This window comes from Erigeron canadensis, chromosome 8, assembly GCF_010389155.1.
Source record: "Erigeron canadensis isolate Cc75 chromosome 8, C_canadensis_v1, whole genome shotgun sequence".
NCBI lineage: Eukaryota > Viridiplantae > Streptophyta > Magnoliopsida > Asterales > Asteraceae > Erigeron > Erigeron canadensis.
This window is the reverse complement of record NC_057768.1, coordinates 28,202,514-28,219,428: the sequence shown is the minus strand read 5'-3', so window position 1 is coordinate 28,219,428 and position 16,915 is coordinate 28,202,514. Positions and strand designations below refer to the sequence as shown.

General features: G+C 34.5%; 3 protein-coding genes and 1 pseudogene across 4 annotated transcripts; 3 read left to right on the top strand and 1 right to left on the bottom strand.

The window, feature by feature from the left end:
- Positions 1-102: 102 nt before the first annotated feature.
- Positions 103-2,304, bottom strand: LOC122580025 (pentatricopeptide repeat-containing protein At3g18020). The gene has a single exon (XM_043752295.1). It carries the CDS (start codon positions 2,248-2,250, stop codon positions 202-204), a length of 2,049 nt encoding a protein of 682 aa, XP_043608230.1. The 5' UTR covers positions 2,251-2,304; the 3' UTR covers positions 103-201.
- A 1,344-nt stretch (positions 2,305-3,648) lies between these two features.
- On the top strand, positions 3,649-7,599 carry LOC122578148 (protein artemis). Of its 2 annotated transcripts, none has more exons than XM_043750043.1 (4): positions 3,649-3,882; positions 3,970-4,084; positions 5,186-5,397; positions 6,119-7,599. In XM_043750043.1, exons 1-4 carry the CDS (start codon positions 3,661-3,663, stop codon positions 7,196-7,198), a joined length of 1,629 nt encoding a protein of 542 aa, XP_043605978.1. In that variant the 5' UTR covers positions 3,649-3,660; the 3' UTR covers positions 7,199-7,599. The 2 variants fall into 2 exon arrangements, with proteins under 2 accessions (XP_043605978.1, XP_043605979.1); XM_043750044.1 differs by lacking the exon at positions 3,649-3,882 and adding an exon at positions 4,614-4,703 and having other exon boundaries at positions 4,002-4,084.
- A 1,809-nt stretch (positions 7,600-9,408) lies between these two features.
- LOC122579843 (protein WHAT'S THIS FACTOR 1 homolog, chloroplastic) lies at positions 9,409-11,040 on the top strand. Its single transcript, XM_043752093.1, has 2 exons — positions 9,409-9,434; positions 9,595-11,040. The coding sequence occupies exon 2, from the start codon at positions 9,614-9,616 to the stop codon at positions 10,862-10,864; it is 1,251 nt and encodes a 416-aa protein (XP_043608028.1). The 5' UTR covers positions 9,409-9,434; positions 9,595-9,613; the 3' UTR covers positions 10,865-11,040.
- Positions 11,041-11,206: 166 nt separating this feature from the next.
- Positions 11,207-12,298, top strand: LOC122610552 (annotated as a pseudogene).
- The last annotated feature ends 4,617 nt before the right edge of the window (positions 12,299-16,915 follow it).

Below are 16,915 nucleotides of genomic sequence, written 5' to 3'. Positions count from 1 at the left end.
CTTCTCGGATTATTCTCAAAATCTATATAAGTTTTAATTAATTTTACACTATGGTATGAAATTTACCCAGATCAAACATAGTAATTCGTTTGCTCCGTTTTTGTCTATAACAATCGAAAATAGATTTTACTTTTTTTTCCTTATTGAAATAAGTACTACAACTTATACAAGCACTGCAACTACAAACAAAACAAACCTGTATTACATGTTGATATTCTCTTCTAGGCCTAATTGTTTACTTTGCTTGTGTAATTTGTGAATGATTCTCCATGTAACTGCATCAGGAGCCACACCATTTTTTTTCATTTCTCCTAAAATCAAGTACACTTCTTTCTTCATGCCGAACTTGCAACCACCTTCTATCAAAATGTTGTAATTTATTACATTTAACTTAACTCCACAATCTACTAATTCATATACAAAATCCCAGGCCTCGTTAAACTTCCCTGAACAACAAAGCCCTTTAAGGATAGCCGAGTATACAAAACTGTCATGAACCCCGGATGGCCAAATGATATCCTCCCAGAACACCTTTGCGTCATCTACACGGCTGCATTCACATAATCCATCAATCATTATTGCGTGTGTAGTGCAATCACGAACCACACCACCACCAACCATGGAGTTAAAAACGTCCATTGCTTCATTTGAAAGATTTAGCTTAAACAAACCACAGAGTACTACATTGTAAGTTATGACACTTGGGTTAAAACCCTTTTCAGGCATAACTTTAGTAAGCACATCGAGAGCTTCTTGTGCCCTGCCGACATTTAACAATCCACTAATAATTGTGGTAAACGTCACACTATCAGGGGTACAATCGTTAAACTTGCCCATAATCATATCTTCTAGTACCTTTATACCCTCATCGACTTTTCCCATTTTACAAAACCCGTTAATAACTGTGTTTAGAGTAACTACATCTGGATGACATTTTGTCTCCAGCATTGTAACAAGTGTGTTCAAAAGCTCGGTTGAAACATCAGTCTTCATTCGACATAGAGCTCCTAAATAAATATTGTAAATTCTCGCCTTATCCACCCCATTTTTGTTCAACATGATTTCAAGAAGTTTCTTTGCTTTACCAAGATCATCTTCTTCTAAACAAAGACATTCTATTAGAACTTTGTAAGTAATCTCTGAGGGTACGTAACCAATCTCAACCCCTTGTTCCAACAGCTGATACGCCCTCAAATAGCCACCGTGTTTAGCAAGTCCATGAACAATAGAATTGTATGAAACTAAACTCGGAACACACCCTCGTTTCCTCATCATATAAACAATCCTTGAAGCACCATGATGCCTCCCATATCGACAAAACGAATCTATCATCTGTCCATACGCAAAACCATCGTCAACACTCTTCCCTTGAGGCATATTTTCCGCAATATCAAACACCTCTTTAAACAACCCCTCTTCACATAAACTACAAATCACATTCGAAAATGCCGCGTGGTTAATCAAACGATCCTCTTCTTCACCCATCGTCTTCCACATTTTCCCAAACAACGCGTTCCCACCCTCGAAATCTCTTTTCCTCAAACACCCACGAATCAAAACACTAAAAGTCAACGCATTAGGCCTAATCCCACTCTCACACATTTCATCAAACACCTTACGTGCATTACCCATTTCCCCAATCTTACAATACCCATTAATCAAACTAGTATAACTCACCACATTCGGACAATGCCCCAAACACTTCATATGAAACAACAACAAATGACCAAACCCGACACACGAAACCCCACAAAACTGATCAATAAAACGATTAAAATTCATCAAAGACGGCACGAAACAAGGTTTTAAACCCATAATTCTATACACAACATTTAAAGTAAAATGTGGTTTTTTATTCCAATCCAATAACCTTGCAATGATCACATTACATGTCCTTTCATCGGGTATAGTTACACCATTAAGAGACGATAAAAACCGACGATGGGCTTCTGCGAAACGATTGGAATCGCAGAGGGCGTGTGTGATGCTTGTGAGGTTTAAAGAATTGGGTGTGTATCCGTTTACTGTGAGATGGTTTAAAAGACGGATTGCTTCGTTTACGTTGCGATCGATTGTGCATAATTTGTGGATTTTTTTAGTCCAGTATGATGTGTTGGTTGTTATGTTTTGTTCTTCAAGAGGTTGTTTTTGAGGGTTTGGATTACACACAGTAGTGTGTGTGAAAAAGAGGGGGAGATTTGAATGGTGTTGAATTGGTTTAGTTAAGAAATGGGATTTGGAGGACAACATTTTTTTTAAGTTTGTTTGGGTGTAAAGAAAATCATGTTTAGACTTTAGAGTGAAACTAGTTATGCCTGATATTATCTGGTGTTCACTAGAATTGTATTTATTTTAAACTTAAAACCTCAAAATTGTATCTTATTCAAAGTAAAGCTAAGCTTAGAAGTAAGATAATTATTGTCATCTTTTTAACTCAACTGGGCTTTTTTGTGTAGTCGCGTGAATTGTTGCTCTTTGCTACATTATTTTAATATAACAAGGCATCTTTTTAGAAGTAAGATTTCTACTACTATATTATTTATTAATTTTGTTCAAAGTAAAAGTGTTACAAAAAGTGTGAAAATCATTGACCATGATATAGGGTTAAGTCACTTTCATCCACCATTTTTTATTTTATCTATTCGAAAAAGGCGACTGTAAGCTGAAAAATAACTTGATTCATCCACCCGATCTTCCCTCGAAGATATACAAGATACTCATTTTCGGCGGCACTACGAACCCGAGTGGGAGTTTCAAGTCAGTTGATTTCGGCTTGGTAAGCCACCTTATTGTCAGATACGCTCTGAATGACGTTGTTTACTTGAGATCGGTGGCTGGTGTCGTTATTCACGTGTTCTTGCATAGTCGTTTTACAATCCCAAAGGTTCATTGTATTGTTGTTTGCCATTTTAAGAAGTATAGAAGGAAAGATGTGTGTATAAGTTTGAAAGATATTGAATGAAAATGTGTGTGAAAAAAGATGTTTGAAAATGAAATTGTAAAAACCGAAGAAGTTATATGGAAGTTGTGGTGTAAAAAATGAAAGAATAAAATGGATTTTTATAAGTGAAAAAATAAAAAAATAAAGGGTTAAATTTTTTTTTCTTATTTTAAACAAAGTTTAAAGTAGCCACTTAGGGAGGGGGACCCACAAGCCAACGTTCAAAGTTTCACTACCTACCCATAGATTTCCCTACTTGATTTTTTACCTAATTTTCACTACCCGATTGATACCCGATACCTGGTGACGGTATACCCAATGGGTACTCCCTCCGACCTTACTAATAAAGTTGATTTAATTTCACAAATGGTACATGGGGTTGTCATGATTTAAGTTTTATTTGTTTATCAAAGTTTAATTCTAGTCATATCTTAATTGGCTCAAACATGTAAAGTTTTTTATTCGACGATCCCGGGTTCATCTAGCCAAAATTTGTACATCATCCAAAATTTGTACATCTATCTTCACATCTTCCAAATATATATTTCCATTCTTTCATTTTACCCGCCCAAAGAAAAACCAAAATTTACCTCAAAACTCTCAATCGCGCTTTGAAATAGAAAAAAAAAAAACGCTCCCTTTTTTCAATTCCTTTTTGCAAATAAATAAAACAGTAATAGTAGTAAAAATTTGCAATAAAGGAGGAGGAAGAGGAAGAGATGCCGATAGAAATGCCAAAAGGATTACCATTTTCTGTCGATACATGGCGGACTCCTTCTTCTTCTTCGAAAAATCATTACTTTCTAACACACGCACACAAAGATCACTTACAAGGGATTTCAACCCCTTCAACAAATCACTCTTCTTCTTTTTGTTTTTCCAAAATTAACATTTACGCCACGCGTCTCACCAAATCCTTAACCCTTCTTTATTACCCACATGTAAATTCATCTCTCTCTCCTTTTTTTTGTAAATCATTGATGATATATCCTTGTTATTAATTAAATATTTATTATATGTTTTGAAAGGTCAACGAATCATTGTTTGTGGAAATTGAGGTTGGTGAAACCATTCTTGTCGATGATGATGATCTGGCATCTGGAAAGTTTAAGGTTACAGCTTTTGATGCTAATCATTGTCCTGGTACCTATTTTTAATTTTCTTCATTTTAATTACTACTATTTTCTCAATCTAATGACTGATATCATAATATGGTTGTAGAGTGCATTTGGGTCCCAAAAATGTCAATACATGGGACATTATTAAGCCAACAAATATGGGTGTAAATGTCTGAAGGTCCTAAATGTTTTTAGCATATCTATACTCCTTTATAAAACATATTGAACATTTATTTTAGGAAATTAAGCATTTTTTTCAGTATTCCCATAATACCCTTACACCCTTACTTATACATAAAACTCTTATATACCCTCTTTTCCCCATTCTTTCTAATCATTACATGCTCTTATCAACCTTCTATCACCCTCCGCGCCGCCCTATTTCTCTACCGTCTCCCTTTTATGTTGCCCTCGCCTTCTAACCGCCGCAACGCGCGGGCACTATGCTCGTTAATGTTGTGCTCTAGGATGGTCAAATACTTAGATGTGACTCTGACAACTCATGGTATTGAATATATTATCATTAAAGGCGGTTATGTCACTATGTTTGGTAGTCATGTGCAAGATTATAAAACTTTTGGGATATTTGGATGGATGCTGATGTCTGCATTTCTTCGTCCCTCGTGACATGCTTGCAATATCAGGTGCAACTTCTGATATATTTGGGCTATTTGTAATTTTCCTTAAGCCATAGTTATGTTTATCAAAATGTAAATGCTCATGACATACCCTGAATTCTGCACTTAGATTTTGGGAGTGTGAAATGCCTTATATACAATCTAAAAGACTGTCACCTATTGAAGACAAATATTAAAATGTCTGGTTTAGGTGTCGCTGATCAATTATGCTACAATGGTTGCATGACCATTGCTCAGGCTTTACAAACCTTTGTTTCATTACAATATGCTGAAGTATCTATTCACTTCAGATTTCCTATCAACATTTTGAGGATATAGTTTAAACAAAACAAATGAGTTTGTGTGTTGCCACCTGTGGAACTTATTGCGTGATAATAATTTTTTCATCATGTGTAATATTCCCATCATCATTACTTGATCCAAATGTGATATTGAGGAAATTATTTGTTGATTAACCATTTGTCTGCCATGCTATATGTAATCATCAGGTGCGGTCATGTTTCTGTTTGAAGGCACCTTTGGTAACATCCTGCACACAGGAGACTGCAGACTTACACCTGAGTGTTTGCAAAAATTACCTGAGAAATATATAGGCACGACATCCAAAGAACCAAAGTGTCGACTTGATTATGTCTTTTTAGACTGCACATTTGGGGCATTTTCTTCAAAACTACCAAGCAAACATGATGCAGTTCGGCAGGTAGTTTCTGACCCTTGTAGTAATTTGTGTCTTCCTTGTGTCTTTTACGAATTCTGTCTTTTTATGACCTTAATCTCATCTCTCTCTTTCATTAGCTTAGGATTTCCAGTTTTTTTCATCATACGAGATATGGAAAGAGATTGAGTATAGCCGTGAAGGTGAACGATATCACTTAACAGTATGGGTGTCAGTTTGAGCGACTTGCATATGAATGGTTTGATTTGTGATATACCTCAACTTTAATTGGTCAAATAGAAAATAATTAGCTAAATTGAAAACAAGTCAAATGGGTTATGAGTTGTCATCAAAGACAATTTATACAACTAGTAGGACAATGTTAAAGATAAAGAGTGACATATCTAAAGATTTGGTTAACGACTACCATTAAAGTTAGATATCACTGGAAAGAACTTACCTCTTGAAAGCAGGTCACTTTTGAGAGACTGCTGCCACTAGAAAACTGGCTAATTTGGTATTTTGTTTGAGTTTTGATCATGTTTAATATAACATCGTGTGTAGTCACACTATATATATAGTTTTTGTTATCATATTGAACATAATAGTTAGTTATAGAAAGATAGAAAACTTTCGACAAAAAAGGGTTTGTGGTTCAATCCACCCCCATTTGTTTTAAACTATTTTTACTTTTGACTCGTTATCCAACCCACTCATTTTTCTACCTTTAAACTAGGTAGCTATAAAACTGCTTCTCTTAATTCAGGTAATTGATTGCATATGGAAGCATCCAGATGCTCGTGCGGTGTACCTGACATGTGATCTCCTTGGTCAGGAAGAAATACTTGTTAGTGTGAGTGACACGTTTGGCTCAAAAATCTATATAGATAAAGAAAACAACCCCGAATGTTTCCAGTCTCTATCGTTGACCGTACCTAGTATACTTTCACAAGATCCTACTTCAAGATTCCATATTTTTGATGGTTTTCCAAGAATTACTGAAAGAGCAGAAAGAAAACTAGCACAAGCCCGGGCAAATTTTCAGCCTGAACCGCTTATAATACGTCCATCAACCCAGTGGTACGTCTTTGAGGATGTTTCATTGGATTCCGAAAAACTGAAAAAAAGTCGGTTTAAAGAAGCAATGAGGGATAAGTCTGGTATTTGGCATGTTTGCTATTCTATGCATTCCTCTAGAGATGAACTTGAGTGGGCCCTACGGTTGCTTGCACCTAGATGGGTGGTGTCGACCACCCCCGAGTTTAGAGCCATGGATCTTAGTTATGTTAAAAGGCACTGCTCGTATCGTAATTTATCAATGGATGACCCTCTATGGAAGCTTCTAGACATTGATCTCGGGTCTCCATTAGTCATTGAAGACTTGCAGGAGGATATTTCCATTTCAAGGTCTCAGTTGGATTCATCACAAGCATTTGTTAACAAGGAAGAAATCTTGACCGTGCCTTCTGAAGTCAAAGTGTCAACTGTGACATTGTTTGGGAGAGCAAGGCTTGGACTCCATAACTCCACTATCACTTATGAAGATTTAGTCAAACCTAAAACTACATTTCAGAAGGAAAATGTTGAAGTTCAGAAGAAACATGAAATGGGTATGGATCGGGCTGTTTCCGAAGACCAACTTGCTGATTCACAGTCAAAGTCAAAGGAGCTAATGGTGAAAGTAGTCAAACGCACCACTGCTTGTTCACCAACTAGATCGTCTAACGGAGTTGGTGAAAACATAAGAAAGTTATATAGAAGTATGCATATACCAGTGCCGAGGCCACTTCCTTCTTTGGTGGCTTTATTGAATGATAGAAAGAAGCGTGCCAGAACTAGGGTCTGACAGAAAGGTCAGTACATTATGTGCAAGTATTTGCTTAATTTCATGCATTAGCCAACGAACGAATACGGTGAGATATTTTTCCAGAAGTTGAATGAAAGTCTAACTATTGAGTGCATAGTATGGTCCATCCAATTGATGCTTATTCCTTGAAGCAATGGATTCTGATTGCAATAAACAATATCTTGTAAATAATTCAGCAAGCAAACAGGGCTTCTAGCCCATAACGTTCATGGGGTGATAAACAATTACCTTTATTAGCATATCTGTTGGCAGCCTAGATGGTCCAGTTGGGACCCCAATCCTTGTATCTAAAACACAGGTTAAGAAATGAACGTGTAAATCGTTTGTGACATTACAATGCGATACAAAGCATTATTATTATCTGTTTTTTGGATTTTTAATGTTGAATTGCTAAGTGAAGTTATGCCCAACAGATAGATACTAAAACATAGCCAACCATCAACGTTACCTAAACAAACTATTTGGTTCTAACAGGTATCTTGAGCCAGGAGCCCTTATTACTTTGCAAAGTCAGTGTTGTAACTACCAGTAGCCGAATAGGTGGGTTCGGCAGGTTGATTAACATGTCTTATATATTTTATGTTTTGGTACAAATCAGGTGTTGGTCGACTTGAAACTAGATTTATTGATAAAGCAATATAGACGCGGTTATATTCTTCAAACGAAGTCAACTCACTTTACTTGACACAAGACAGTAGAGAATAACTTTCTTATCTTATCACCCTCACCGTAACATGGTTCGCACTAGCGTTCTTTCTTCTCAGTGTTTGAATTAAATTTAGACCCAATACTTTAATGGTAATGCAACATGAATAAAATCTTCTCTTTTACCCATTTTTCATTGTTGATTAAGCACTTTAAAATTTAAAATAAAAATAAAAATGTTATTCTTACAAATAACTAATGAAAAAAAGATTTAGAATCATATGTAGATAAGAAAAATATATTCTAAAAATAAAGTTATTACATAAAATAGCAACGAACTTTTCATGAAATCTGAAATTTAAAAATCTAATATAAAAACTATTGGTAATATTGAGAACTAATGCAAAACAACAGTAACCTCCGTCTCAATTTATACCTAAATTTAAAATTGAACTAATGCAAAACTCAGTAACCAACGTATCAATTTAAATGTCTTATTTTGACTTCTTAGGTCATTCTTTTACAACTTTAACCATCAATATTTTTATTTGTGTTATATAATATTTTATTTATTTTATTTATATATTTTATATCAATTATTATATAACACAAATAAAAATATTACTCGGAATGATTAAAGTAAAAAAAAGAAAAAAAGAACACTGAAAATGTCAAACCAGGGAAATTAAAATTGGAACGGAAGGTATTTTATGCAATTAAGTTTGAAAAAAATTATAGTTTTTTTCTTATGTAATACTGAGTGATCATTTCTGAACATTTCGTATCTTAGTCAAAGTTGATACCTTAAACTCATCTATCATCAATTGTTGTTGTTGTTCCCTGCTACTTGCAGACAATCATCATCATCATCATTGTCATCTATATCTAACTATTAAGTAACATCTCTCTTTCTTATCACTAATATATATTTATTTAGTTCTACTGCTTATTATAGCTTTTGTTGCTTATTTCATTCATAAATCCCCCTCCACACACTCAAAAATACTGTCACATTTTTTATGTAACCAATTATATTTTTATTACTGTATGTTTTATGTACACATGCTGAAGTTAAACAACACCTGTTATCATTGATGCACATAACCTGTTTGTTAAAATGCCCAAATGAGTTTGCCACTACAACCAGATAGATTTAGCTATATAACTTTTATGGTGTATCAATACGAATGATAGATACATTCATACATTGCCCTTGATACATTGTAGGTTTCAAAAGACACCCGGGTTTAAACCTCACTGGTTTAACAACTTGGAATGGCCAAGGGAGAAGTTTAGGAAATGGCCACTATAATACCTTTTAGGCCGTTTACATAAGAGCCGGAGGCTCGACATTCCCCTGGGGTGGCATGAATATGCCCCCCTCCCTGCCTTTTTATTTTTTTTAAATAAAGGAGTATTAATCCGCAACATACTAGATTTATAGTTTGTTATATTTGACATTCTTTTATAACAACTCCTTATTGGTTTGATATGTAATACTAAAGGATCATTTGCATTATCACAGAGCCGGAGGTCCCTATGGAAGCAGTCTCTCTACCTTTGTGTAGAGGTAAGACTGTCTACAGCTTACCTCCCCCATACCCCGCGCAGGGATTGGGTCCTGTTGTTGTTGTTGTTGTTGTTGTTGTTGCATTATGACAGAACTGCAAAATATTTGCTATCAAGTTTGTTGTATTAAATTATTAATATATCGGTATTTTCTTAAACAGGGTTAGTTCTTGGAAAATCATGAAGCTACAATGTGGGAAACTGGTGACCAATATCTGTGCTCAGAATCGATATTTATGCCATTTTCATATTCTCAGAAGATTCTCTCTTTGGTCTATGAAAAAAGATCCAGATCTTGAAGCAGCCTTAAGTAGAAACCGTCGGTGGATTGTGAATAACCAAATTAAAAACATAATCATGAGGTGCCCTGATCAAGTGGCATCGGTTAATTTCCTTCAGAAGAAGTTCAAGTCTCTTGATCTTCAAGGGAAAGCCCTCAATTGGCTTAAGAAATACCCGTGTTGCTTTGAAACATACCTTGAAAAAGATGAATACTACTGCCGATTAACTAAAAGGATGCTTTTTCTGGTAGAAGAAGAGGAAACTGTAAAGAATATGCAGGAAATGAAAATTGTTGAGAGATTAGCGAAGTTATTAATGATGGTTTCCAATCATAGACTCAATGTCTCAAAACTCCATGAAGTTAAAAGAAGTTTGGGATTACCGGATGATTATTTGATACGAATCATTCCTAAGCATCTTGATGTGTTCAGAGTAGTCAATTATGGTGGAAGAAAAAACACCATGGAAATCGAACTCACCAAGTGGGATCCAGAACTAGCGGTTTCCACCATTGAAAGAATAGCTCAAAAACAGGGTTGTAACCCATCATTCCCGTGTTCTTTACCCTCTACTTGGGTAAAATCATGGGAGAAATTTCGTGAATTCGATTCGGTTCCATACATGTCACCTTATGTGGATGTGGGACACTTAGTAGAAGGGTCTCGGGAATTAGAAAAAAGAACGATTGGGCTATTGCATGAATTTCTTTCACTTACACTATGGAAGAAAGCATCAATAATGAAGCTAGGTCATTTCAGGAGGGAGTTTCGTTTACCCGAGAAATTGAATGTTTTGCTCCTAAAGCATCCGGGAATATTTTATGTTACAAATAAGTATCAAATTTATACTGTTCTTCTTAAAGAAGGATATAGAGGGTCAGAATTGGTTGACAAAGATCCACTTGTCATTGTAAAGGATAAATTTGGGGAACTGATGCAAGAGGGACTTCATGAGTATAATAGAAGACATCATACATTGAATATAGAAAAGAGGAGAAAGAAGGGGATGATAGCAATGAAAGAAGGGAAAAAAGAGCCGATCCCTGAGCTCTCGGATGAAGATGGTCAAGGAGATGATCTGGGTGGCATACTTGATCCTGAAGAAAGAAAACGCTTTTATAAGGTTCTCTTTGATGATAAGGCCCCTTGATTTCTGTAGAGTATGTTGTCTGATCTTATTCATGTAATTCTTATATTTTAACTAATCCATGTCACTGCTTATTCACTTAATTTGAAGATTGTTATATATATACGTACATTAATTTAATTAAGACACAGGAATAAAAGCATCATCTGGATACGAAATTGTTTGTTTCCAGGTTTTCACATGTAGTGTTATAAATGAACCTTAAAAGTTCAAAAAAAATTCATTGTTATGATCAGGTCTCATTCGCTGTACGCTGTACGCTGACTTTGAAAAATATCAAGTCATAATGGAACAGAATGGATCTGTTTTACATATAAGGTTTAATTTTGTGAAAAGCCATACGAAATGGACATCTCTTTGGATGCTTATCACTGGTTGATTTTTATCTCATTAACAGAGATCTTCTCTTTGGCTGGTTTTGTTTTTGGTATTTTTTTTTTTATAAAGAAAAGTGGAAAGAGATTTATTGACAAAGAATCTGACCAAGCACAAATGCAAAATGAGGTGGAAGTATCCAGATAGAAATTTATTGTAAGTGACGTGTTTCATTAGCCGATCAACTGATAACCTCTATGTGCAATGATAGGAGACGGTGTCCAAATCATTGGAATGGTAATAGTGACCATCAAATAATCTGCTTTAGGTTTTATGTCACCGGATTCTTCACGAGGTATGGTTTTAACTGGAATGATCATCATTTATCTAGTAATGGGAACAGGAGGTGGCTATGCTGGATTTTCTTAAATCATTAAGAGGACATCAGAAGGATGGAGATCTGTGTGTTAACAAACTTCATGCTTTTTCCCTGGGATCGTTTTTTGTCATTTTTATGATATAAACTTTTGTTCTTTGGGACAGTAAAAGCACCGGTGCCATATCAATCTCTTTATACATTATACTTTTGTCACTCTTGCTCTGCACTCTGGTGCCACTCGCCCTCTTAGGAGGACACTTGGCGACCAGGGCCCAACCCCAGTTTGAACCAACCGAATAGCTATGGAAATCCCTTATAGAAAATACCTGTCGTGGCTAATAGTTCTCGGTGCAGGAACAAATCTATTTGCAACCACTTTTATTGAACTTTTTTCCTCATTTCAAGCATCTGGCACGAATTGCTCTACAATGCACCCGGTTTTCTGCTCTTCGTTCTGCTTTTGCTGGTAACTGTTGGTGCTGAAGTTTCAATTGTCCTCACTTACATGCATCCTTGTGTTTAGGACTGGCAATGCTGTTGAAAAGCATTTTGTTTCTTTTTACATTTTCCATTATGCCATATCTTAGTCGCTGTTTGATCTTCAGAGTTTGAGTGTTCATCCAGTATCTATAATGCTATATTTTGGTCTCGTACTTACTATCATGTTCTCTACTGACACAATTAGTTTCATCACGTCTTTTTATTTTGTTCCATATCTGTTCTTATCAGTCAAGTTTGATTGAAATTCAATCACCACAAGTTTCTTGTTAAGGTTCATTGCTCTTAGCTTTTCGATTTTCACAAAGTTCAAGTTTGTTTAGGTTCATTGCTCTTTCTTTTATTGACTTGATTTAGTTTAATTAATTTTAGCTCCCATTGAACAAATGATTAGAATATAAGTTGTTATATGCTGTCTTTAGTTTGTGGATCAATCTCGCTTCCTTTTTTCATATCAAGATCTATTTTACGTACTTCGTACATGTGAAACAAACAGGCCATTTTAGTTATGTTAATCTGCTGTATATAAACTTGAGGTATCATGGATTGTTATTCACAAAATCTGCAAGTAACGTACACTTAATGAATCATATATTGATCATGATATTTACCCCGCTTTCAGATTATGAAAACTAAACACTGAGTCATTGCTGCATTAATAGTCTTATGTTTCATTTCCAAATGGAAGATGTGACAATTTTGACCCATTTATGTTATGAATGGTTAAATTTGACTTGCAACCTCTTAAAAATGAGATGTAGCAAACTGTGAATATGGGTCAGAAGTGATGGGTTGCGACCTCGTAAACCAGTTAATTAAACAAATAAGGTTGTTATTGTAATACAAGCTTTTACTAATTATACTTTCTTAACACAACAGTTACTACAACACAAGCTGACCCAAAAATGTGCAAGTCAACCTGACCCAACCTATATTAAAAAACTAGCTAATCAACCCGGATGATTACCCGGGTATGAGTAGCAAAATACAAAAAGAAAATTATTTAGACAACCACAACATTCATTCAAATAATTAATGAAGAATCAATAGTTTTTTGTGCGACTCGAAGATTCATCGAAACAATAAAAAGCGAAATAATAATCAAACGATCTAACCAAACAATATAAAATTAAAACATATAAAAAATCTGAATCAAACATGAAACATGGCGGTCGTAGATAAATCAAACTTTTGTCAGCCTGGTTTTGGGTCAGTTTGGGTCTGAGTCAGCTTGGGTTATGATCAACTTGGTAGGTCCGCTTGGTTTGGTCAGCTTGGGTTCTGGGTCAGGTTGGGTGGTCAGCTTTGTCTGGGTCAGCTTGGGTTCGGATCAGCTTGGTTGGTCAGCATGATCAGTTTGGTCAGATTTAGGTCACGGTTTGATTGGGTCAGGTTGGGTCAACTTCGGGTCTGGGTCAGGTTGGGTCAGCTTAGTTTGGGTCAGCTTGACACAATCTACACAGATGTAGATTATGGGTTTTAGGTCAGCTTGGGGTCAGGTTGGGTCAGCTTGGGGTTGGGTTGGGTCAGCTTGGGGTCAGGTTGGGTTAGCTTGGGGTTGGGTTGGGTCAGGTTGGGGTCTGGGTCAGGTTGGGTGAGCTTGGTTAGCTTGGGTTGGGTCAGCTTGACACAATCTACACAAATGTAGATTATAAGTTTTGGGTCAGCTTGGGGTTGGGTTTAAAAATATTTACCAAATTAGTATGGTTTTAAAAATTTTTTTTAACTTATTCCACCCAAGTTATCTTCCATCTAAATTACAATACAATACCTATCTCATATATATCTACCTATTTGATTTCATCTAAATTATCTCCATCCCGTTAAATTTGAATTTTATATCCTTAACCAAAACCTTCAACTAAACAAATTTATTCCGATATGGGCATAACCTTAAGCTTTTAACAAATCTATAACATTTGGTCAAAAAGTTGAACGTAAATTCAAGCTTTATAATTATATCATCCGCTTTTAACATTTAACAAGATTGTGGTCTGTTAATTATATCATCAGCCAATGAAGCTATTTGATATTATCGGTTTCTTTTATAATAATTTTTGTTATTTTGATGTCAATATTTATAAGTGATGACAAGTAATAATTTTTATAAAAAGACGAACTTTTGTGATATCAATAGATTCAATCATTCAACTTGAACCCATCTAAGTTTCACCTATATTATCTTCATTCCAGTTAAGTTGAATATTTCATGCTTAAAAAAGATTTGCTTCCACTTCTAAAAATCTGATCACCATTTCAAGGTTTATAAAAGCTTGCATCAACATGTAATATTTAATCTTGAGATGATGGTATAATAAAATAAGCCATAATCGATTAATCCTTATATGTAATAGTACAAAAGAAATTAAATCTACTTATTGTAAATCTTTTTAATAGAAATCATGTTAAAATATGTTTTAACCCATAATGGTAAATATTTTTGAAACTATACTAATTTGGTAAATAATTTTTCCCATTACACTAATTTGGAAAAAAACTCGTGGTGGTGGTTTTGAAATTTTTTCATTTTTGGGGAGAATGGCGCCATAGAGTGTGAATCGTTGGATTTGTAGAAGAAGAAAAGGATGGTTCAGATTTATTCTAAGTGAGAATGCGGATTGTGATCCATGTGTTTTCATGAATGGTTAGGATTTAGTCTTTAGAGATTGTAAACTCGTGCTCCATGTGGCATGTGCTATTCTCATAAGATATACCGGAGTATTTGTTTTCTTTTTCCTATTATAATTTTTGATATTAAAAACAAATCAAAATTTTATAAATTGTGGACTAATCAATAATACTGTGAAGTATATTAAACAAACAAAAAACAATATGGTGATCACCATTATTATTAGCACTTATATATATATATATACTTCATCTTGGGTTGGGTTATATTAGAGACTCCTTATTTTAAAAACTATTAAGGACATGTAACTTATACATGTGTAAGTTGTACCTTACACATGTGTAAATTGTGATGGTGGTGGTTGTCATCGCCGGAAGATCATGGTGGTGGTCGGAGATAATGGTGGTGGTGGTGGTGATGGTGGTTGTATAACTTACACATATGTAAGTACAATGTAAGTTTTACTTACACATGTGTAAGTCATGGTGGCGGTGGTCGTCGTCGCCAGAGGATTATGGTAGTGGTCGGAGATGATGAAAAATGAATGATTGAGAAGTATCCCTAGTGGTCCCTAAAATAATGAATCCCTATTTTAACTTTCCCACTCATCTATATCTATATTTATATATAAAGCATTTCATCTACTTCTCTCTAAAAATTTTAAAAATTCAACTTTTAAGTTAAGATACGATCTTAACTATTCATTTTTAGCATGATAGATAAAGATCATTCATTCTTATCTTGTATTAATATAGTTATTTGACACACTGATTGCATGGTCACAAGAACATGACTAATAATCCCTTCATATTTGTAATCCTTGTGGTCCTTTCATATTTCTTTCTATCTCTATTCATTTTTCTCTATCTCGTCGGATTTTAAGAATTCACCGGGATTATAATAATAGTTGGAATTAATCATACATCTCAAAACATTGGTAAAAGTAGAAACTATCATTTCCGCCGCTATGCACGGGCAATTTTTCTAATATTTCAAAAAAGTAATAATAAACTTAAAAAATATAAAACTTATAAGATACTGTACTAAAATTAAATCATTTATATGAATAGTTTTTTATTTTTTTAGTATATGTCATTTACTACTCTTTTATTACGTAATAGTATCAACTACAAAAGTATAATTTTACATTAAAATTATTCTAATCCTTCCAATTAAATGATTAATAGAACGTTGTTTCAATCCACTAAAATACCACAAACCATGTCTCAACATCATGGAAAACCTTGTCATCACTAATTATTGTTGGATCGAATATCTTCTCAATCCTGGTCTCCAGAGAAATCAACTAGTAATAAAACGATACTCTTGAAGATCTTCCGTGCTGTCTTACTCAAAGCCACCTTGTACATAACTCAATAAGTTCCTGGTCTGAGGAAAAAACAGCCGGACTCACCTTACAACGTACAACCAAGCACCGATACGACTCCATAAATTGGGAGTAACAAATTACACGGTCAATCATTTCATCTTAACTATCGCATAAATTTACATGATATTTAATAGAGTTACTTTAAATATAACGCTTATCTATATGATACTCTCAATATAAATATTTTTCAGATTAAATTTTTAAAACGTTCTTTAACGGTACGGTAAAAATAAATTTATGTTTGTGTTATATAATGGTTTTAATGTTTCATATCCACGAATATAAGAATATAATATAATAAGATAATAAGTTGATAATAAGATCGATCAAAAATAATAGTATAACGTTTGTCGTTTTAACATTTTATTTTAAGTTGATAAGCTTTTATACAAGTATTATTATTATCCATTTCATTTCTAAAAAGTCAACGTCTAGCTATCTTCTCCTTTCGTACAAAACAATTAAGCTGACAACGACGAACTTCCACAGATGAACTTTTGGAAAGTAAACAGCAACAACGTCGAAAGAGCAGCGATTAATATTTAACAACGACAACCGGCGCAGCGACGACCAGCAACAAACATAGATAGATAGGCATCAACGACGACTGACACATTCGCATTTGTAAGAGTTTGTATATATATATTGTTTATATTAATTAATACTAATAAAAATTGACTTGGTACGTATAAGTAAGTCGTTCTTGGTATAAAAAGTTCTGCAATCTTATGTGGTGTTGTTTTACAAAATATAGTAAACACTTAGACGAAGTACTTGAACTCAAGTAACTCGTTAAAAGTTCATTAAAACTATCTTTTTTGTATATGACTATCTTTTTTGTAA